The 24,264-nt window shown below is 44.9% G+C and overlaps 1 protein-coding gene across 1 annotated transcript in view; it reads left to right on the top strand.

The window, feature by feature from the left end:
* Positions 1 to 24,264, top strand: part of tyms (thymidylate synthetase) — a 42,793-nt gene that overhangs the window by 5,091 nt on the left and 13,438 nt on the right. Inside the window, exons 2-5 of the mRNA XM_068031710.1 lie at positions 6,995 to 7,068; positions 20,460 to 20,634; positions 20,805 to 20,906; positions 22,159 to 22,334. Coding sequence (XP_067887811.1) covers positions 6,995 to 7,068; positions 20,460 to 20,634; positions 20,805 to 20,906; positions 22,159 to 22,334 — 527 coding nt within the window. The remainder of the gene's footprint in view (positions 1 to 6,994; positions 7,069 to 20,459; positions 20,635 to 20,804; positions 20,907 to 22,158; positions 22,335 to 24,264) is intronic.

Genomic DNA, 24,264 nt, shown 5'->3' with positions numbered 1-24,264 from the left:
TGCAGCGCACTGCAATGTTCCACAATGAGAACATTACCAATTAAACAATGTTACTGATCCTGTTTAAGAGATAAAATACCCCTGCTCCTTGAATAGCTACCAACTCCATCCCGCTCCCTGCCAGCAGTCTGAGATTAAGCCAGTCTGTTCGCAACCTTGCTGTTGCATTTGACCCCGAGATGGACCTCCGACCTCATTTTGTGCCATTACTAAGGCCATCCACTTCCACCTCTAACATCACCGGACTTCACCCCATCTCAGCTCATCTGCTGAAACCCTCATTCGTGCCTTTGTTGCCAATAGACTTGACTATTCCTGGCTGGCATCGCACATTTTACTCTCCGTAAAGGTGCAGTCATCCAAAATGCTGCTGCCCACGTCTAAAGTTGCACCAAGTCTCTTCCCCTATCGCCCCTGTGCTCGCTGGCTTACATTGGCTCCCGGTCAGGCAACGTCTTAATTTTAAGATTCTCGTCCTTGTTTTCAAATCCCTCCATGTCCTTGCCCCAATCTCTGTAATCTCCTGCAGCCCCACAACCCTCCAAGAGTTCTGCATTCCTCTTATTCTGGCTTCTTGTGCATCCCTGATTTTATTTGCTCCATTGTTGGCCATGCTGTCATTTGCCTAGGTGCCAAGCTCTAGAATACCCTCCTTGCATCTCTCTCCACCTCGATTTCTTCTTTTATGACACTCCTTAAAACCTACCTCTTTGACCAAGCTTTTGGTCATCTGACCTGATGGCTCCTTTTGTGGCTTGTTTGTTTTTATTTTCCTCCTGTAAAGTGCCTTGGGATGTTTTATTTAAAGACCCTATATAAATGCAAGTTGTTTGGGACTTTTTTATATGAAGGTGACCACACATCCCTATTTTCTGGAGGCTGTCCTGGATGAGGTACAATATTCCGAGCAATCAAGAACCCCGGAAGTGTCCCTGGTTCACAAAATTCATCCCTGAATGCTCTAGCTGCCATTTTATTTAAATAAGCTCCATTCATCTCAACTGTAGCTTGCATTAATCCACAGCCGAACTCTGATTCAGACGGTCCAATTAACAGGGCCTGACAGATGCTCTGCCGATTGGCAATGATGGACGAATCAAAAGGCAGGTCATAGTTTTTCTGCTGAATTGCTTTGACTGGATTGGCTTTGATTTGGACCAGGGAAAGGACAGTGGGGGGTGGTGGTGAGTGTTGGCCAGGGGGTGGCTGTGTTTGTGCCCGATCCACATTGGCGGTGTTCTGCATTGGCTGCAACCTGAGGACAGGTTACGATGAGGGTGCCTTGTTGCATGGAGTGGAGGGGTTTTAGTGTCTTTCTCTAACCTAGCAGACAGGGCTCGGTACTTCAGTCCCTCAATCTAATGAGAATGGTGCCAATCGGAGGTTGAACATGGCTAAATGTATGTTTATGTGCATGTAGATGCTGTGCTCTGACCTTGTGTCCCCGGATTCAGTTTAGTAAGTGTGATCACCCTATTAAACACCCACCTGAGAAGGAAGATGGGACCTCACTTTTACATGTCATCCGAAAGATGATATTTCCAACCAAGGTGCTTTCCCTTAATACTGCATTGGAGTGTCAGGTGAGATCACGTGCTCAAGTCTGTGGAGTGGGGCTTGAACCCATGACGGCCAAGAATGCAAGCATTGAGCCATGTGAAAGTTTCATCTGATCTCTTACTTTGGATCACAATCGAGATATGTGAAATTGGATATTTAACAAAAATAATTTCTAAGTTAATATGGAGTGAGTTTACCTGTTGAACTGGAGTTTTTACAGTGAATGAGAAGTATTTGTCTAAGTTGTAACAATTTTGAAAAAAAACTAGCAATTTCAGGAAAAATGGTAACCAAAATAATGAACATTAAAGATGGTGGATCTGTTATTTTTGGTGTCGTAGGATAGCAGGCAAGTCTGGAATTAAAAAAAATAAATAAACATGAGTCCGGATTTTGTGGTCAGTGGGGAAGCAAGGACGTCACTACTGACCAGGAAGTAAGACTTGCTGAAAGATCAAGCGATCTCTCTGGTGAGAATTTCCCCTCTAACACTGTGCAGTGGTACTACAAATGTTGAAGAGTTCTTTATTGGGCATTCACAGTGTGGAGTTAGTGATGTCAGACTGTACAAATCACATTAAAGGATTTTCACAGATAACCAGATACCTTCAGGGTAGCTACAGACTATATGTTAAGGGGAGTGGGGGGGGTTCATGTTTCACTTTTTTTAAAGTTGCTTCTATAAATGGGATAATGTCGGTGATATTTATGGTAATCTAAATGAACATACCTTGAGCCAGCTTTGCAGCCTTTTTCAGCATCTCCATCCTGTTTTCAGACAGCTTATTAAAATAAAGCTTTACTCCATTCTGTATTCCTGTTTAATCATACAAGACTTTTTTTTGTAAAATGCTGGATTTGACTGCCTGTTATTTGAGCGTATACAATATTGTGTGCTCCTTGCAAATCTGCAGATGCCAGTGTCAATGGTCTGCATAATTGGCCCTCTTATATTTTTTATATTTATATATATTTTTTTATATTAATATTTAGAGATACAGCACTGAAACAGTCCCTTCGGCCCACCGAGTCTGTGCTGACCAAGAACCACCCATTTATACTAACCCTACAGTAATCCCATATTCCCTACCACCTACCTACACTAGGGGCAATTTACAATGGCCAATTTACCTATCACCTGCAAGTCTTTGGCAGTGGGAGGAAACCGGAGCACCCGGCGAAAACCCACGCGGTCACAGGGAGAACTTGCAAACTCCGCACAGGCAGTACCCAGAATTGAACCCGGGTCTCTGCAGCTGTGAGGCTGCGGTGCTAACCACTATCCTTTATCAGATGTTTTCTGCTAGGAGTAACTAGTGGTTAGAATCTTAAAACATCGCAGCCTAGGTATATTGTATAAGGCCCAAAACAGGCATGGAGATCACTATGCGGAATCAACCTGTGCCCGTTGATTCCGATGCAGGCAGCATACCAGTGTCGTGCTGCCTGCTCATTTAAAAGATTTCTTTGTGCAGCCAGCACCAAGTCCGCTGTTGAGTGGCTGCATGCATGAATGAGACACAAAATCGTGAGAGGTTAGCACCAGCTTGTATTATTTACAGCTGGATTGCACACTTCACAAGGAAGGTTCTTTCTGGCTGGCAAGTGGCAGAACTGGTTGTAGAAGAGAGTGTGAGCAAGAAGAACACTGATCCCACAGCATGCAGAGAGCGGGCTTCAAGATTTTCTGGTGCTGCACCAGCGGCCTTGGTTGAAGAAGTGCAGAAGAGGAGAGATACCGTCCATCTGCAGGAGGCCCTCCAGACAGACTCTGAGCAGATAGCTGCTATGGTGGTCAATGTCAGGAGAGCAGCCCCGAGGACCTGGACGCAGTGCTGCAAGAAGTTCAATTACCTCATAGGACTGGTCAAGGTCAACTGCCCCACTAGCCTCACACTGCTCAATGCACCACACCCCCGTCAGTCACCTACCAACGATCCCTGAAAATCACAACTCTCACCTAACGTTCATTTGCTGCACCTCACTCTCACACTCTCATCTCACAGCTCGCACATATTGCCAGCTATTCAGCCATGATGGTAGTCACATCACCTAAACACATTGTACCACGTTCACTGACATACCTCTCTCTTGCAGGATACGTTGATGCATAACTGGAGGCAGTAGGAGCTAACTGTTAGGGGACAGGCACACAATGTGTATGTCCTTATACGTTTGGCGGAGATGGTGCTTGCCATCATTTGAGTGGCAATGACAGACTGTGACCAGCAGTGGGGCAGAAACCATTGAAAATCCTCTTTCTCACATCCCACTTCTACTTCATCTGACAATCTCTTCTGATTTACAAGCTGCAGATAGTGTAAGCATGTACCTGTTCCCCCATAGCACCACAACCCTACTTTTGTGCCTTTCTCCTTTTCAGATAACCAAGATCTGTGACCTGGCCAGGCCGTGCTGGAAGAGCAGGAGAATAGTGATGATGAAACAGCACCACTTGCTCTCATAGACACAGCCACCAGCTCAGCTGATGACACTTTGTGTACTTTAGAGAGTAGCTTTGTGGTGGGATCTATACATGGTGAGACACGGGTCACAAGTGGGTCACAGCCATGACAGGGACTGCTCACCTTTCAAGGAGCATGGAGGAATCCAGCACCAACTTTGCACAGATTATCTTTTTCAACAGGTGAGTGTGGCCAACTCCATTAGCCCAGTTGCCACCCCAACCATCATGCAGCATCTGATGGCCAATGTCTCTGCTTGTATTGAAGCAGAAGCCAGCCAACGCCTGGATGCTGCTGTGAAAGCTCAGACTGAAGTCATGCAAGTTCAGCTAGCTGCTGCACCAGTTCAAACTGTGCGTGCGTAAGCTGTGATGGTCAGTAACAGAGGGGCGGGTAGGGTGTGGGACTGTTGCTGAATTGGGGAATTGGCATTGTGTTTTTTGGTGCTGTAGCCAGATGAGCTCATCACAGCCTGGCCAGAAAGGGCTGATGGCACTTGCGCAGAATGTAGCAGACTGTCAAATTGTGACACGTGCTCGGGATCCTCTAGAATAGTCCAGGCAGCAGAAGTATTGCTTAAGAACCCCTGTGGTCTGCTTGGTGGCATTTCATGTGGCAGCATGGCTTTTGTTATTTTGATGCTGACTGCATGTTCGTGGGTTTTGCACCAGAGTCATGAGCCAGATGGTCAGTGGATCAGCCTTGTCACCCAGTAGCCACCTTCTCAAAGTCATAGAGTTATACAGCACAGAAACAGGCTTTCGGCCCATCGTCTCTATGCTGGCCATTAAGCACCTATCTATTCGAATTCCATTTTCCAGCATTTGGCCCGTAGCCTTCTATGTTATAGAGTCAGAGATACAGCACTGAAGCAGGCCCTTTGGCCCACCGAGTCTGTGCCGACCATCGACCACCCATTTATACTAATCCTACATTAATCCCATATTCCCTACCACATCCCCACCTTCCCTCAATTCTCCTACCACCTACCTACACTAGGGGCAATTTACAATGGCCAATTTGCCTATCAACCTGCAAGTCTTTGGCATGTGGGAGGAAGCCGGAGCACCTGGCGGAAACCCATGCGGTCACAAAGAGAACTTACAAACTCGGCGCAGGCAGTACCCAGAACCGAACCTGGGTCGCTGGGGCTGTGAGGCTGCGGTGCTAACCACTGCGCCACTGTGCCTATATTCATGTTTAAATCATTAATGTACACTACAAACAGCAAGATTCCCAGCACCCGATCCCTGCGGTACACCACTGGTCACAGGCTTCCAATCACAAAAGCAACCATCACCTTCTGCCTCCTACCACCAAGCCAATTTTGGATACGATTTGCCAAATTGCCCTGGATCCCATGGGCTCTTGCCTTCTTGACCAATCTCCCATGTGGGACCTTATCAGAAGCCTTACTGAAGTCCATGTAGACTACATCAACTGCTTTACCCTCATCTACACCTTTAGCCACCTCCTCGAAAAATTCAATCAAATTTGTTAGACATGATGTCCCCCTGACAAAGCCATGCTGACTATCCTTGATTTGTCACGGTGGTTCAAATGCAGATGGCACAGCGGACTGTAGAATGAAAAAGTCATGTCTGCTGCTAGGATACTGAGTATTGACCTGTGTGATGTGCTGACCTAAGGTCACAAGCCAGTTGGGCATTAAAGGAGTAAAATACCTTCTGGTCGTGGTACATCTCAAAATTGACATGCATGCCTGCAAAGTGACTTGTGAGTGCAGCCAGTGGTACGATGGGTCAGTCTGCAATCCTGGTAAAGCTAGGTGCTTGTTTTGTCTCCTCTCGCTGAGAGAATGAAATATATTCAGCTCTTGGCATACAGATCCTTCGTGGCCTTCCTTTATGTGAGAGCGGATGGTGAACTGGGAGATGTTGTAAATATCAGCTGGAAGGAGCCCGACACACAAGTTCATGGCCACAGTCGCCTTCACAGCTGCTGGTAATTCTGTCCTTGCTTTGCTCCAGAGGCTGCAGTTTGAATTGCAATAGATGGCAGATTTCAGTGAGCACCTCCTTTTGTTGAAGCGGAGACGTCTGATACATTGTTCCTAGCTGAGGATGGGATAAGAGAATTGCTTCCTGAAGACCTAAGGCAGATCTGGCTTCCTTTTGAGAGCTCTTCACCCCAGCGCCTTGGCTTCTTCTGTGTTGCTGTCGTGGCAGTAGGCTAAAAGGATAAAAATTATTACACCCAGGCGTGAGAGCAAATGGTCGAAGCAAAGTCAGAACCAAGATTTTTAACCATGTACTACACCACTCCCTATAGATTTCAGCAACTTTAGATAGCAGTCCAAACTACCAAACACTTTTACTAACTCATCAGTAGCCAGTAGAAATCAATCGGCAGCTAACCTGAAAGTAGTTTATCCCTTTAAATAGCACTGCTGAGGTCCTTGCTGCTGGTGAACACTTGTTCAGCTTTATGAGGTCTGGGAGGACATTAGCTGGAGCATTCAGGTCAAAAGTGGCACTGCTGGTGTCGGATTAATGTTACATACTGACTGACTGTCATGATCTGCATACTTCCAATGTTTTCGCCCAGGACCTGCGCGACCACCCTTACCAAAATGACGTCTGGAGCTGTAGGCACCAGAAGTGTTCATGCCCCTGCAGATGTCAAGTTGGACTCGAAATGGCACCTGTAGCAGTGAAATACAGGTGCTTACGCAACAGAATTTTGTGACTGCTCTTAAAAATATGTTCGCATTTTCACTGGCCGTAATGCTTACAAGTCAAGGACCCACCCATGAGTGCTGTTGGTTTTTTTTTTCCTCACTTTTTTGTGGAAGGGCTGGCTAAATTGGCAGTGAAGCCATTCCGTGATCAGTGAGCAATATAGGAAGTGGCCTTGCTGCTCCAACCCAAGATACAGGAGTTTAATCAACGAGTACTAAGTTACATTATTCTGCATGCTGTTTACAAAGTTGTCTTTTTTTTTTTCAGATTCCTTTCCCCTCCTCACTACTAAACGAGTATTCTGGAAAGGAATTCTAGAAGAGCTGTTGTGGTTTATTAAGGTACCCATTGCAGTTTTCTGAGCATATTTTACAGAAGTTCCTAAATATGCTGTAGCAATAACTGGATAAATAGCATTATCTTGTGATATCCTTTAATTAGATATATCAAAATAACTACAATATCTTTATTTAATTGAGGTTTGTATCCCTGTATCCCTCAAAAATGGAATAAAAGTGTACTGAAGTGTAATTATTATTATTCTATTCCAGGATCATCCTGGAATTCAAAAATGCCACTGGCTGCTTTTCTCTCCTGCAAACTGCCTTCATAAACCCCTCTCCCCTGTCCCCGTCACCCTCCCCTCCAGCAGTAAGTGTGAAGAATTCACGGACTTCTTTATCACTAAGATTGAGAGCATCTGATCAGCTGCTTCTGCCACAGCCCTCCCTTCCTCTAGTCTACCTGGCCAAACCTTCTCTAAGACTTCCCCCCCCCCCCCCCTTGCTCTAGCCCTGAACTTGCATCTTTCTCTAGTTTCTCTCCTATCTTCCCTCATGCCCTCTCCTGAGCTCATCTTGCCAACGAAACCCATCTCCTGCTTCCTCGATCTTCTTCCCACTAAATTGCTGATCACTCAACATCCCCTCTTGGTCCGCATGTTAGCCCATGTTGTTAACAGTTCTCTCTCTCATCAGGTGTTGTCCTTCCCCTTCGAATCTGCCATCATCACCCTTCTCATCAAAAACCCAACCCATGACTCCACCGTCCTTGCAAACTATTGTCCTATCTCCAACCTCCTTTTCCTCTCCAGTCCTTGAATGTGTTGTCAACTCTATGTTTGAATCCCTCCAATCAGGTTTCTGACCCTGCTATAGTACCCTAACAGCTCTTATTAAATTCACAAATGACATCCTATGTGACTGCGACAAAGGTAAACTATTCCTTCTTGTCCCTTATGACCTGCCTGCAGCCCTTGACGTGGTTGACCACAATCCTAGGACCTAATCCTAGGGAATGAGGCCGGACAAGTGGTAGAAGTGTTCGTGGGGGAGCATTTCTGGGATAGTGACCATAACTCTAAGATTTAAGGTAGTTATGGAAAAGGACAAGGATGGACCGGAAATAGAGGTACTGAATTGGGGGAAGGCTGATTTCAATATGATAAAACAGGGTCTGGTCAAGGTGGACTGGGAAAGTCTACATCAGACCAGTGGGAGTCATTCAAAAAGGGAATTGTGTGTTCAGGGCCAATATTTTCCGGTAAAGGTGAAGGGTAGGACCAACCAGTCCAGGGAACCCTGGATGTCAAGGAATATAGAGGATTGGATAAAGAGAAAAAAAAAGGAGGCTTATGGCAGATTCAGAGGGCTAAAAACAGCAGAGGCCCGAGAGGAGTATAGACAGTGTAGGGGGTACTTACAATTTTTTTTTAAGTAGGAGAGCGAAGAGGGGGCATGAGAAAACACTGGCGGGCAAGATAAAGGAAAATCCCAAGATGTTTTATAAGTATATTAAGGGTAAGAGGATAACCAGGGAAAGAGTAGGGCCCATTAGGGACCAAAGTGGTAATCTGTGTGGGGCCTGAGGACGTAGGTGAAGTTTTAAACAATTACTTTTCATCTGTGTTCACTATAAAGAATGACGATGTAGGTGTAGAGATCAGGGAGGGGGATCGTGACATACTCGAACAAATTAGCATTGAAAGAGAGGAGGTATTAACAGTTTTAGCGGGCTTAAAAGTGGATAAATCCCCAGGCCCAGAAGAAATGTATCCCAAGCTGTTATGTGAGGCAAGGGAGGAGATGGCAGGGGCTCGGACACAAATTTTCAAATCCTCTCTGGCCACAGGAGAGGTGCCAGAGGACTGGAGGATAGCAAATGTGGTACCATTATTCAAGAAGGGTAGCAGGGATAAACCAGGTAATTACAGGCCGATGAGCCTAACATCAGTGGTAGGGAAACTATTGGAAAAAATTCTGAGGGAATAGATTAATCTTCACTTGGAGAGGCACGGATTAATCAAGGATAGTCAGCATGGCTTTGTCAGGGGTAGATCATGCCTAACAAACTTGATTGAATCTTTCGAAGAGGTGACTAGATGTGTAAATGAGGGTAAAGCAGTTGGTGTAGTCTACGTGGACTTCAATAAGGCTTTTGATGAGGTCCTGCATGGGAAATTAGTCAAGAAGGTAAGAGCCCATGGGATCCAGGGCAATTTGGCAAATTGGATCCAAAATTGGCTTAGTGGCAGGATGCAGAGGGTGATGGTCAAGGGTTGGTTTTGCGATTGGAAGACTGTGACCAGTGGTGCACTGTAGGGATTGGTGCTGGGACCCTTGCTGTTTGTAGTGTACATGAATGATTTAGACGTGAATATAGGGGGTTTGATCAGTAAGTTTGCAGATGACACGAAAATTGGTGTTGTAAATAGTGAGGAAGAAAGCCTTAGATTACAGGACGATTATAGATGGGCTGGTAAAATGTGCAGGGCAGTGGCAAATGAAATTTAATCCTGAGAAATGTGAGGTGATGCATTTCGGGAGGACTAACAAGGCAAGGGAATATACAATGGCTGGTAGGACCCTCAGAAGTACAGAGACTCGGGGAACCTTGGTGTACTTGTCCATAGTTCACTGAAGGCGGCAGCATGGGTAGTTAATGTGGTTAGGAAGGCATATGGGATACTTGCCTTTATCAGCCGAGGCATAGCATATAAGAGCAGGGAAGTTATGATGGAGCTGTATAAAACGCTAGTTAGGCCACAGCTGCAGTACTGTGTACCGTTCTGGTCGCCACCCTATAAGTGATTGCACTGGAGAGGATGCAGAGGAGATTCATCAGGATGTTGCCTGGGCTGAAGCATTTCAGCTCTGAAGAGAGACTGGATAGGCTAGAGTTGTTTTCCTTGGAGCAGAGAAGGCTGAGGGGGACATAATTGGGGTATACAAAATTATGAGGCATAGATAGGAAAAACGTTTTTCCTTAGCGGAGGGGTCAGTAACCAGGAGGCATAGCTTCAAGGTAAGGGGCAGGAAGTTGAGGGGATTTGAGTAAATTTTTTTTCACCCAGATGGTGGTTGGAATCTGTAACGCACTGCCTGAAGAGACGTTGGAGGCAGGAACCCTCAACATTTAAGTAGTATTTAGATGAGCACTTGAAACGCCATAGTGTACAAGGCTACGGACCAAGTGTTGGAAAATGGGATTAGAATAGATAGGTTCTTGACGGCTGGCACGGACATGATGGGCCGAAGGGCCTGTTTCTGTGCTGTATAACTCTATGACTCTGACTGCCATCCTTCTCCAACCCCTCTCCACTGTTATCCAGCTGGGTGGGACAGCTCTCACTTGGTTCCATTCTTATCTGTCTAATTGTAACCAGACGATCTCTTGCGATGGCTTCTTTTCCTCCTCCACCACAGTTAGCTTTGGTGACCCGAAGGATCTACCCTTGGCCCCTCCTATTTCTCATCTACATGCTGCCCCTCGGTGACATTATCTGAAAGCACAATGTTAGTTTTCATGTACGCTGACTACACCGAGCTTACCACACCACCGTCTCTCTCTCTCTCTACTCCACTTTTGCTAAAATATCAGACTGCTTATCAGACATCCAGTACTGGATGAGCAGAAATTTCTTTAAATATTGGGAATACTGAAGCCATTGTTTTTGGTTCCTGCTGCAAACTCCATTCCCTAGCCACTGACTCCATCCCTCTCCCTGGCAACAGTCTGAGATTAAACCAGTCTCTTCACAACTTTGGTGTCACATTTGATCCCAAGATGAGCTTCCCACCGCATATTCCTGCCGTCACTAAGACCACCTATTTCCACATCTAACCACCTGACTGCAGCCCCTGTCTCAGCTCATCTGCTGCTGAAACCCTCAATTATGTCTTCGTTATCTCTAGACTTGATTATTCCAGTGCACCCCTGACTGGTCTCACATTCTGCCCTCTGTAAACTTGAGGTCATCCAAAACTCTGCTGCCTGTGTCTTAACTTGCACCAAGTCCCTTTCACCTATCATCCCTGTGCTCGCTGACCTATATTGGCTCCCAGCCAAGCAACATCTTGATTTTAAAATTCCCATCTTTGTTTTCAAATCCCTCCATGGCCTCGCCCCTCCGCTCCCTATTTTTGTAATCTCCACCTTCACAACCCTTTTGGGATATCTGCGTTCCTCTAATTCTGGCATCTTGAGTATCCCTGATTTTAATCACTCCACCATTGGTGGCTGTGCCATCAGTTACCTAGGCCCTAAGTTCTGGAATATCCTCCCTACATCTCTGCCTCTTTACCTTGCTTTTCTTATGTGGCTCCATGCCTTGTTTTGTTTTATAATACTCCTGTGAAGTGCTTTTGGAGGTTTTATAACGTTAAAGGTGCTGTATATTTATATTAAAAGCTGGAAATCTGAAATAAAAACAAGAAATGCTGGACTCTGCTTCTCTCTCCACAGATGCTGCCAGACCTGCTGAGTATTTCCAGCATTTCTTGTTTTTATTTCTGTATAAATATAAGTTGTTGTATAGTTGTAACTGCAATTTTTTTGCAAAACTAACACTTGTTATATGCAAGCAATGAATAGATCAAGTAACATCATTTATATAGCACCTTTTAATGTAGTAAAATGCCCTAAGGCGCTTCATGAGCGTAACTGAACAAAATTTGACACTGAGCCACATAAGGAGTTATTAGCACAGATGACCAAAAGCTTGGTCAAATAGGTAGGTTTTATAAAGCATCTTAAGGGTTATAACCAGCATCTTAAAGGAAGAGAGAGGGTCTGAACGTTTAGGGAGGGAATTCTAGAGCTTGGGTCCTTTGGTAGCTGAAGGCATGGCTACCAATTGTGGAACGGTTTAAAATTGGGGGATGCACAAGTGGCCAGAATTGAAGTAGTGCAGATATCTTAAAGACTTGTAGGATTGGAGGAGGAGATTGCAGAGATAGGGAGTTGCGTAGCCATGGAGGGAGTTGAGAACAAGGGATGAGAATTTTAAAATTGAAGTGTTGTGGGACTGGATGCAAATGTAGCTCAGCGAGCACATGGTTGATAGATGAACAGGACCTGGGGCAAGGTAGGGCAGAATTTTGGATGAGCTGCAGTTTATGTAGAGTGGAAAATGGGGGCCGGGCTCGGAAAGCTTTAGAATAGTATAGAGGTAACAAAAGCATGGATTAGAGTTTCAGCAGCAGATGTGCAGACTCTGGTGATATAGAGGTGGAAGCAGGCAGTCTTGATGAAGCGGGTCAAATACAACACCATTGCAAATGGTGTGGTTCAGCCTCCAGACTGGGAGATGGATGGATTCGGTGATTGGAGAGCAGAGTTTGTGGCGGGGACAAAGACAATGGCTTTGGTCTTTTTAATTGGAGAAAATTTCTGATACCTGGCACTGGATGTCGGACAAGTAGTGTGACAAATTGGGGGCAGTGGAGAGGTAGATGGGAGTGGCGATGAGGTAGTGCTGAGTGTTGTGGAACTTGATGTCTTGTTTTTGGATGGTATGTCTGAGGGGCAGCATGTAGATGAGAAATAGGAAGAGGGGGCCAAGGATCTTTGGGGGACTCCAGAAGTTATGTTGTGGGAGCAGGATGAGAAGCTGCTGCAGGTGATCCTTTGGCTACTTCTGGATAATTAAGCATGTGACCAGGTGAGGGCAGTTCCACCCAACTGGACGAATAAAGAGAGGCATTGAAATAGGATGGTGTGATCAACCATAACGAAGGCTGCAAGCAGGTCAGGAAGGGATAGTTTAAAAAAAAAAATGAAAGACTTGGATTTATATAGCTCCTTTCACAACCTCCAAATGTCCCAAAGCATTTTACTACCAATGAAGTGTAGCCATTGTTGTCGGAAATGCAGTAGCTAAGTTGCACACAGCAGCTCCCACAAACAACAATGTGATGACCAGATAATATCTCTTGGTGATGTTGATTGAAGGATAAATACTGTCCAGGACACCAGGAATAACTCCCCTACTCTTCGTCAAAATAGTGTCATGCGATCTTTTGCATCCAGCTTAGAGAGCAGAGGGGGCCTCAGTTTAACATCTAATCTGAAAGACAGCCTCTCTGCCAGTGTAGCACTCCCTTAGTACTGCACTAGAGTGGCAGCCTAAGTTTTTGTGCTCCAGTCTCTGGAGTGGCAGTTCAACCCACAGCCTTCTGGCTGAGGTGAAGGTGCTGCCAAACTGAGCCACCACTGATATGACAGTTAGTCACACAGATGTCATTTGTGACTTACAAAAGGGCTGTATCAGTACCATGTCAGAAATCGATTGGAAGGATTAAAACATGGAAATGTGGGAAAAATCAGCACGGATTTTGGAGGCGACAACACATTCAAGGGTTTCGAAAGGGAAGTTGGAGATGGGGTTGTAGTTTGCAAGGAGGTCAGAAGTGGGTATTTTTAAGGAGAGGGGTGATGATGGCAAATTGGTGGAAAAGGGGACAGTACCTGAGGACAGCGAACTATTAACATCAGCTAACATGGAGGCAGGGAGGGGAGTTGGGTGGTTATCAGTGGTTTGGAGGTAATAGGGTTGAAGGATCAGTAGGTGCATCTTATGGACTAGATGTGCTCAGAGGGCATGAAGGGAGATGCTAGAGAAATGTGAAGTTGGGGCTAGGCAAGGGTGAATATTGGGGGAAATCTTTCCTGGTGTGCTAGAAGAAGGGAGGGAAGTGGCAGACGCAGCTGAACAGATGTTCTCAAAGTGATAAAGAAGCCCATGAGCTCCTTGCATTTCTTGTTGGTGAGGATGGAGGAGAGGGTATAGTTTGCAGTGTAGAAGAGAAGCCAGGGTTATCTTGGCATTTCAGAATAGTGCTGAAATCATGAGTAGTTTTGGCAGACAAGAGCAGGACCTGACGGTGCTTTATGTGGTCCAGCCAGATCTGGCAGTGAATGGCCAAATCAGTTGTTTGCTATAGCGGTTTAAGTCTCTATCTCTTGGACTTAAGATAGAGGAGTGAGCCCGTCTTGAAAACAAAATTAAGGTTTTTAAAATTGAGGCATTGCATAACTGGGAACCAATGTAGGTCAGCAAGCATTGAGATGATGGGTGAACAGGACTTGGTATGAGTAGGGAGGTGGTGGCATAGTGGTAATGTCACTGGACTAGTAATCCAGAGCCCAGGCTAATACTCTGGGGACATGGGTTCAATTCCACCATGGCAGATGGTGAATTTTGAATTCAATTAATAAATCTGGAATTAAAAGCTAGCCTAAAGGCAACCATGAAACCATTGTTGATTGTTGCAAAAACCCATCTGGCTCCCTAATGTCTTTAAGGGAAGAAAATCTGCTGCCCTTACCTGGTCTGGGCTACATGTGACTTCAGACCCACAGCATTGTGGTTGGACTCTTAAATTCCTTCTGAAATGGCCTAGCAAGCCACTCAGTTCAAGGGAAATTAGTGATGGGCAATAAATGCTGGCCGAGCCAGCAACGTCCATATCCCACAAATGAATAAAAAGACACGGGCAGCAGACCCAAGTTTACAGAAGGTGGAATGTGGGATGCCAATCGGTATGCATTGGAATAGTTGAGCCTAGAGGTAATAAGAGCATGGTTGAGGGTTTCAGCAGCAGATAACCTGAGGTAGGGATGGAGACTGCCAGTGTTATGGAGGTGGAAATAGTCAGTCTTGGTGATGGTATGAGTATGTGGTCGGAAGTTCATTTTGGTCAGTTACAACGCTGTTGTCAGGTTGCGAACAGTCTGGTTCAGCTTCAGACATTTGCTAGGGAGGATAGCTGGAGTCAGTAGTTAGGCAACAGAGTTTGTAATGGAGACCAAAGGCAATGGTTTCAATCTTCCCACCTAGTACTAGATGTTGGACTAGCAATCTGATAATTTAGAAACAATGGAGGGGTCATGAGAGGTGGTGAGGTAGAGCTGGGTGTCATCAGCATACAAGTGTAAACTGACCCTTGTGTTTTTGAATGTTGTTGAGCGGTGGCATGTAAATGAGAAATGGGAGAGGGCCCAAGGAGTCCTTGGAGGACACCAGAGGTAATGGTGTGGGAGCAGGAAGAGCAGCCAATGCAGGTGGTTCTCTGGCTACGATTAAGTAGTTAAGAATGGAACCTGGCGCGTGCAGTCCCACCCAGCTGGACAATGGTGGAGAGGCATTTTAGGAGGATGGTGTGTTCAACCATGGCTCAGGCTGCAGACAGTTCAAGAAGGACGAGGAGGGATAGTTTTATTTTGTCACAGTCACACAGGGTGTCATTTGTGACTTTAAGAGCCATTTTGGTACTGTGGGCAGGGTGGAAACCTGATTGGAATGCTTCAAATATAGAGTTTCAGCAAAGATGGGCACAGATTTGGAAGACAACACGCTCAAAGACATTGGCGAGGAAAGGGAGGTTGGAGATGCAATGGTAGTTTGCAAGGATGGTAGTGTCAAGGGTTGGGTTTTTGAGGAGAGGGGTGATGACAGATTTGAAGGAAAATTGATGTAACTACCTTATAACTAAGGCACAGAAGCAGAAGGGAACAGCTGGTGAGCCTATTCTGTGTTAGCAGCTTGCTTAGGATACCAGCGTTAAGATTTTTTAAATAGATCTACCTTAACACTTGAAAGTAAAATATAATGTAAACTAAATAGAAGATAAAATAAAATAATGAAAATAAACACCAAGTTCTAGTACAGTTTTATTAGTTCTAAGGTGTTTTAGTATTGGTAACATTTTTTTTTAGCAGCAGCAAAGGGTCAACTAATAAATAAAGGAATGGCAAAGTTGCTTCAACTTTAATAGTGCACTTCCTGTGCTATGTGGCATGTGTTTCCAGTGGCATTCTGCAGGGCTCAGTAGTGGGTCCCCTTTTTGTGGTCTATATTAATGATTTGGACATAAATGTAGGGGGCATGATCAAGAAGTTTGCAGACAATGCAAAGATTGGCATGTGACAGGAGGATAGCTGGAGGCTGCAGGAAGATATTGATGGTCTGGACAGATGGGCAGAAAAGTGGCAAATGGAATTCAACCTGGAGAAATGTGAGGTGATGCATTTGGGGAGGTCAAACAAGACAAAGGAATACACGATTAATGAGAGGATACTGACAGGTGTAGAGAAAGTGAGGGACCTTGGAGTGAATGTCTACAGATTCCTGAAGGTAGCAGGGCAGGTCAATAAGGTAGTTAAGGAAGCATATGCAATCCTTTCCTTTTATTAGCCGAGGTATGGAATATAAGAGCAGGGAGGTTATGCTGGAACTTTACAAATCATTGGTTAGGCCACCATTTGATTATTGTGTGCAGTTCTGGTCACCTCATTACAGAAAGGATGTGATTACTTTCGAGAGGATACAGAGGAGATTTACGAGTATGTTGCCAGGACTGGAAAAATGCAGCTATGAGGAAAGATTGGATAGGCTGGGTTTGTCCTCCTCGGAATGGAGAAGGCTGAGGGGAGATTTTGATTTAAATGTACAAAATTTTGATGGACCTGAATTGAGTGGAGTTGAAGGGCCTATTTACCTTAGCAGAGAGGTCAGTGACTAGGGGGCATAGATTTAAAGTGATTGGTAGAAAGATTATAGGGGAGATGAGGAAAAATGTTTTCACCCAGAGGGTGTTGAGGGTCTGAAACTCACTGCCTGAAAGGGTAGTTGAGGCAGAAACCCTCAACTCATTCAAAAGAAGTCTGGATATTCACCTCAAGTGCCGTAACCTGCAGGGCTATGGACCAAATGCTGGAAGATGGGACTAGAATGGGTGGATCGTTTTTTTGGCCAGCACAGACACAATGTGCCAAGTGGCCTCTTTCTGTGCCATAAACATTCTATGAGAGAGGGACAGTACCTAAAGAGAGAGCACTGTTAACCATATTGGTTAACCACAATGGGAGCCTGGAAGTAAAGGTTTTCAGTTCAGTGGGAATTGAATGGGGTCGAGGAGGCAGGAGGTGGATCTCACGGATGAGATGAGCTTAGAGGGAAAGAGGTGAAATAGGAGAGAAACCTGAGAGCAATGTTACCTGTTTAAAAAAAAAAAAAAAATTTGTTGCCTGCAGCCAGTTTTTCCCAATGTGCAGTACCTTTTAAATTTTTTTTTGCACAATTATGTTACTTAATATGGAACAAGGCTTGCAAGGTACCTTCCAGGTTGCTGTGAGACCATGCACGTGTGGAACTTGGCGGGAACATTGGAAGTGAGTTCAGGGCTCAGGCAGAAGGGAACTTTAGATGAAGTTTGGTCTGGTGGGCTGGGGAAGGGAGGGAAGTGGCAGACAGCTAATCGGTAGGTCCATGAACTCCTCACGCTTACCGGTGAGGATTGAAGGGGCAAGGGAAAGAGGTTTAAGAAGACCGTTTGCTGTCGAGGAAAGAAGCCGGGGGCTATCTTTTAATTCCAAGATGATCCTGGAATAGTGAGCGGTTTTGGCAAACGAGAGCGGGACCTGATGGGGCTCTATGTGCTCCAGCCAAACCTGTTGATGAATGGCTAAACCAGTTATTTGCCCATAGACGTTCAAGTCTGGGTCTTTTGGACTTAATAGAGTGGAGCTGAGGGCCATACAAGTGTGCGAGAGAGAGTAATGATTGTTGGGACAAGGGCATCACAGATGGAGGTATATGTGATTGAGCAGATCAGCAGCTGCAGAAATGTCATGAATAGAGGGCCAAAGAAGACACGAGAGTTGAGAATTCAAGTGCAATTGCAATTAACATCTCGAACTGTCACAGCACAGGAGACCATTCGGCCCATCATGTCAGCTGGCTCTCTGAAGGAGCAATTTACCTAGTGCCACTCCCTCACCTACTCCCCGTAGCCCTGCACATTCTTCCTTTTCAGATAACAATCAAATTCCCTCTTGAATGCCTCGACTGAACCTGCCTCGACCACACTCTCGGTTACTACATTCCAGATTCTAACCACTTGCTGTGTGAAAAGGTTTTTACTCATGTCCCTATTGCTTCTTTTGCCAATTCCCTTAAATTTGTGCCCACTTGTTCTCGATCGTTCCACCAATGGGAACAGTTTTTCCCTATCTGCTCTGTCCAGATCCGTCATGATTTTGAATACCTCTATTTAATCTCTTCTAAGAAAACCGCCCCAACTTCTCCAATCTATCTACATAACTGGACTTCCTCATCCCTGGCACTATTTCCGTGACACTTTTCTGTACTCTCTAATGCCTTCACATCTTTTCTAAAGTGTCGCGTTCAGAACTAGACGCTGTTCCAGTTGAGGCCGAACAAGTGTTTTATACAAGTTTAGCATAACTTCAAGATAAAATAAAAACTAAGTGCTGGAATAAGTTGCAGGTCTGGCAGCATCTGTGGAGAGCGAAAGAGTTAATGTTTCAGGTCTGTGACCTTTCATCAGAATGCTGATGAATGGTCACAGACCTGAAGCATAACTCTGTTTCTCTCTTCACAGATGCTGCCAGACCTGCTGAATATTTCCAGCACTTAGTTTTTATTTCAGATTTCTAGTATCTGCAGTATTTTGCTTTTCGCTTAGCATAACTTCCTTATTTTTGTACTCTGCCTCTATTAATAAAGGCTCAGAAGCTGTATGCTTTAACTGTGCTCTCAACCTGTTTTCTACCTTTAATGATTTTATGCACACATACACCTAGGTCTCTCTGCTCCTGCACCCCTTTAGAATTGTACCCTTTATTTTATATTGTCTCTCTGCATTCGTCCTACCAGTGGTGGTCACAGAAGGAAATGGGGTTGGGAGGGAGATGTAGGTGTAGACTAGAGGGTCTAAGGAAATTATCAGATGGCCTCATCTCTGACACAATTGAAGTAAGCTCAAAAGGTGGCTGTGAATACAAGTAGGAGTTTTTGTGAAGGGAGAGATTGGGGGAGAATAGGAGGGCAGTGAATTCAGAGAAGAGAGTATGATCAGATGAGATGAAGGTTGAAATCATTGAGGATGCAGAGTCACTCAGTGCAAAGGCAGAGAAAACAATGAAGATATCTTGGTGAGAAAGTTGGCATGCTACTTGGTTGGGTGGTAGTGCAAGAGTTTTAAGTGAAGCAAGAGGGGTGGCATAAGGTGAGATGCTCAAGGAGGAGAAGTTGCCAGAAGAGTAGGGGGACAGAACAAGGTGTGGTCTGGTGATAAGGCTATACTGCCATCATGGTGATTTGGGCAAGGTAAGTGGTGGAATGTATTGCCAAATTGGGAGCTTCAGTAAGGCGAAGGTGTCATTACCCCTCAGTCAGGTTTCTGTCAAGGTCATGATGTTGATGCAATCATTCACTATAAGCCCATGGGTGGCAAGGGCCCTATTCAAAAGTGATGTTTGGAGGAAAATGTGGAGAGGGACAGTGTTAGCTGATCCGCTGGCAAAGTCCACAGGGTCAGCAGTGAGTGGGATGGGAAGGAGGTTGGTGAGATTAGCAGCCAGTAGACGTGCTGAATGAGAAGGTTAGTGATGGAGTAGGTGGGGCATCTGGGGTTACTGCTCTTAAGGAGGCAGCAATGATGAGTGCCTCAATCGACCCTTCGGGGTATGTCAAGACAGTCACAGAGGAAAGCTGTAGAATTATTGAAGGAGTCAAACCAGGGACAACAACAGGAGAGTCGGAAGGTTGAGGAGTGCTGAAGGGTTGAAATAGGAATGTGGGAAGGCAGATTACCAGAGAGGGGAGAAGGGAAGGGAGGCATGACCACAGGATAAGAGGGGTGAAGAGAAAAGAAATTTTTTAAAAAAGACACGGTGAAATTGAAGTGATGAGCAGCAGCCAAAACACGCAAGAATGGGCATAGGAAATGTAAACTGCACAGATGTGATTATATGCAAGATTAAGTTAGCTATGTTAAAACCAGGTAATAGACATTAGGAGGGAGTCCTGTGGTGAGATAAAGTTGAATCATGTAGGATGGAGTCAGTGACAAACTGATACCCAGGTTTGGAAGCAGGTGAGGAGGTCAAGTGAGTCCAGATGCTCGTGACCTTAAATATTTTCTTAAGTAAGCAATGTATATTTTCAAAATTACTTTCCAGTGTATGTTTCTTTTCTGACTTCTCAAGTGGTCATTCTTCATATGTGAGTCTAGACAATCAGTTCCAGTAGGTTATTTCACCATCAAGTGCACCACAGCTTCATCTAGTCAGCCAACTTAGTACAAACTGTGAATTAGACCTTCCAGCCTATATAGTTTAGTGCTATAATCTTGGCTGGGAATTAGAAAGTGACCAGAATTCCTGCTGCTGCTCACTTTCCAGTGTTCACTGTTGGGAAGTGCATGTGTTTGGGGGTTAACTGAAAGCATGATTTGGAATTGCTTGGTAGCCCTCCGGTTTGGATACCAGATGGCATTTGCACTGCAGGCTCTCATCTGCAGAATGGCCAGTTGGATAAGGTACTGGAAAGCTGTCTCAGAGGAGTGACTTTAATGCCCTAGTTAAAAAAATAAATATTCCTGGAGTTTCACTTTTTTGGCATTCTTTATTTTCAATTTTATTTCAGGGCTCAACCAATTCTAATGAGTTGTCCGAAAAAGGAGTTAGAATTTGGGATGCCAATGGATCGCGAGACTTTCTGGACAAACAAGGATTCGCATACCGAGAGCAGGGTGATTTGGGGCCTGTTTATGGCTTCCAGTGGAGGCACTTTGGGGCTGAATATAAGGACATGTATACAGGTTAGGAAATATTGCAGTACAATACCACATCTCAAAGAATTAATTTTAGGTTTTTAGTGTATTGGTCTTTCTTTTGGGATCAAATTGAGAAATCTAAAACTAGCCTAAACTGGTTAACTGTTTTGGAGGAATTATTTTCTTTTATTAATTTACTTGCTTTATGATTGTAGATTACTCTGGTCAAGGAGTTGATCAGCTTCAGAATGTAATTGATACCATCAAAAACAACCCAGAGGATCGTAGAATCATTATGTGCGCTTGGAACCCTAAAGGTAAAAAAAGAGACACAAGCTGAGAAGCTAAGTGAAGTTGGAGCCTCCAAGGGGTCAGTTGGTGAAGGCAATTGTGTCGCTGAGCTGTATATGGTAGATAGCCCCAGGTTTGATCCATAGTCTAAATTAGCCAGTTTCAGCTGGGATGGTAGTGGGCTATTACTATTGACCTCAGCATCCTGTCATTAAAGAGGGGAAAATGGGTCAACGTTCTCACTCATAATTATAATATGGTGACGACTGCTGGAAAGTGCATAGGTTTGGCTGTCTAGTAAGAATGGGGCCAGCTTTGATTGCAGTGTTCTTCCTCCACCATTCCCCCCACCCCCGCCCCCTATTCAAATGGATCGCTGACACCTAGTGTCCAGGCTCACAGCTGAAGAGTCAGTAGTCAGTTGAGATTATCAAAGGGTCATCGGTACCTGTGAAACTGTACCTCAGCAGCAGATTTGGGGACCAAATGGGCAAAAAATAGAAAATGAAATTAGGAAACATTAAAGAGTAGCTAGTTTAATTCATTTACAAAGACTGGGAAGATAAACCGTACTTAACATATGATATGGGTTACCTGTTTGTGTAGGACTTTGTATAGATTTTCCATACACACGACCTCTCTTTTTTTGGGTTGGTGGTGGGGACAGCAAAGGATGAAGAGGATTTGATTATGTGCAAGCCTTGTAAAAGAATGTAAAGCTAAAAATATGTTTGGAGGAAATGGCAAATTTTACAAACTACAGTTCAAAACTATTGAGCAAGTGAGCTTGAACATGTACATAAGTGGTTATTGAAGCAAAGGCAACCAAAGCATTGAAGAGGAAATTGGTTAAATGCTTGAAGAAAAATATGAAAGTGTCGGTGATATAGCCCCTGATTGGAGCTAGTAGATGCGTAAATGTGATCTATACTTAACTGGCAGCCTTTTGGTGTTGAAGTTTTTATGGTTTTGTTAATGTCACTATATGCAATCAATAAAATGGTATGTTAGTGGCAAGATAAAGCTTTTATCCTTAGCTCCGCTAACTGAATGAAATTGCAACATGTCATCTCGTCAAGCAGTCTGGAAACATGGCAACAAAGCTATATGGAGTTTATTAGAACACTTAACACTGAGAGCCAGATACTAGTTTGAATTTCAGTGAATGTACAAGCCTTGTATATCATTTCAGTGTAATAAAGCAAATTCCAGCTGTGTTTTTTTTTTACTATAAATAGCTGTTGCATTCTTTCCTGATCCTCCTCATTGTTTCTCCAGATCTTCCTCAGATGGCTCTACCTCCCTGCCATGCTCTGTGCCAGTTCTATGTGGTCAATGGAGAGCTGTCCTGTCAGCTGTATCAAAGGTCAGGCGATATGGGCCTTGGTGTCCCATTCAATATTGCCAGCTACTCATTGCTGACATACATGATCGCACATGTCACAGGACTAAAGGTACTTTGAGATTGTTTGTATTTATATAAACATGTTACCCATACCAAAGCACTTAGAAGTAGGCAAATATAATGCATTAATACCCTGCAGAAAGCAAATTACATCAGTGACCAGTGAATCTCTCTTCCTGGTGGTATTGATTGAGGGAGGCATGTTGGCCATGGTACTGGGAGAACTCCCTGTCCTTTTAAATAGTTCACTGGGAATTTCTTATCTCCATCAGGGCCAACAGGTTGTACATTTAATATTTCATCTAAAGGGCAGTATCTGGGATAGTGCAGCACTTGTAATGATTATATACTCAGGTCTTTGTCTCTTTTTCCATTCTTTTTGACTCTCTTGTGAGTGCTATCAACCAAGCCAATTGGTAATTTGATTAAAAGCATTGATGGAATTAATGCAGTGGAAATTCATTCTCACTAAGGTCTCACAGTGGGAATGAAGACCGATGTTGATCCAATCCGGATTTTGCTCTTGGAGATGAAGTAATGGCGCTTGCCATTTGCCTTGCTGACAGCTGCCTACAGTTTTTGCACAGGCTTGTTAGTGGGGCTTTCTTCTAATCTGGTGTCTTTTTGAGTGTGGCGCCCTGTGCAGGGGATTGGTGACGGCTGTGAGCTGGGCAAGCAACAGCGAGGCTCTTCAACCAATCAGATTGAAGAATCCTCAGATACAGGGCTGAATTTTATGATAGCGCCTGAAGTCCAGCTGCCGGAGCCCCCCCTCAGCTGATGAATCAGTGCTTCCCCATGTTGAACATCAATTGGAAGAAGCACTGAGGGTAGCCAGGGTACAAAATGTACTCTGGGTGGGGGACTTCAATGTCCATCACCAAGAGTGGCTCGGTAGCACTGCTACTGACTGAGCTGGCTGAGTCCTAAAGGACATAGCTGCTCGGTTGGGTCTGCGGCAGGTGGTGAGGGAAGCAACATGAGGGAAAAACCTACTTGACCTCGTCCTCACCAATCTACTGTCGCAGATGCATCTGTCCATGACAGTATTGGGAGGAGTGACCGCTGCACAGTCCTTGTTGGGACGAAGTCCAGTCTTCACACTGAAGGTACCAATCATCGGTGTTGTGTGGCACTACCGCTGTGTTAAATGGGATAATTTCAAACCGATCTAGCAACTCGAAACTGGGCATCCATGAGGCGCTGTGGGCCATCAGCAGAAGAATTGTATTCAACCACAATCTGTAACCTCATGGCCCAGCATATCCCCCCCTCTACCATTAAGTGGGGGACCAACCCTGGTCCAATGAAGAGTGCAGAGAGCATGCCAGGAGCAGCACCAGGCAGACCTAAAAATGAGATGATGGTCCAGAAACGGCTGAAGGCACTGGTTTCTGCAAAGACTTTGGGCCCTGACATTCCAGCAATAGTACTGAAGACCTGTGCTCCAGAACTAGCCTCGCCCCTATCCAGGCTGTTCTAGTACAGCTACAACACTGGCATCTACCCAGCAATGTGGAAAATTACCCAGGTATGTCCTGTGCACAGAAAGCAGGAGAAATTCAACCCGGCCAATTACTGCCCTATCTGTCTACTTCCCAACATCAGCAAAGTGATGTCATCAACAGTGCTGTCAAGTGGCACTTATCAATAACCTGCTCCCTGACCCTCAGTTTGGGTTCCTTTAGGGCCACTCAGCTCCTGACCTCATTATAGCCTTGGTACAAACATGCACAAAAGAGCTGAATTGCAGGTGTGGTGAGAGTGATGGTTGTGGTTATTGGAAGTCAGTCATCTCAGTCCCAGGACATCACTGCAGGAGTTCCTCAGGCTGGTGTCCTAGGCCCAGCCATCTTCAGCTGCTTCGTCAATGACCTTCCGTCCATCATAAGGTCAGAAGTGTGGATGTTCTTTGATGATTGCACAGTGTTAAGTACCATTCGTGACTCCTCCGATACAGATGCAGTCCAGGTAGAAAT

The sequence above is a fragment of the Heterodontus francisci genome, chromosome 5 (assembly GCF_036365525.1).
Source record: "Heterodontus francisci isolate sHetFra1 chromosome 5, sHetFra1.hap1, whole genome shotgun sequence".
Lineage (NCBI taxonomy): Eukaryota > Metazoa > Chordata > Chondrichthyes > Heterodontiformes > Heterodontidae > Heterodontus > Heterodontus francisci.
This window is presented reverse-complemented; position numbering and strand designations above follow the sequence as displayed.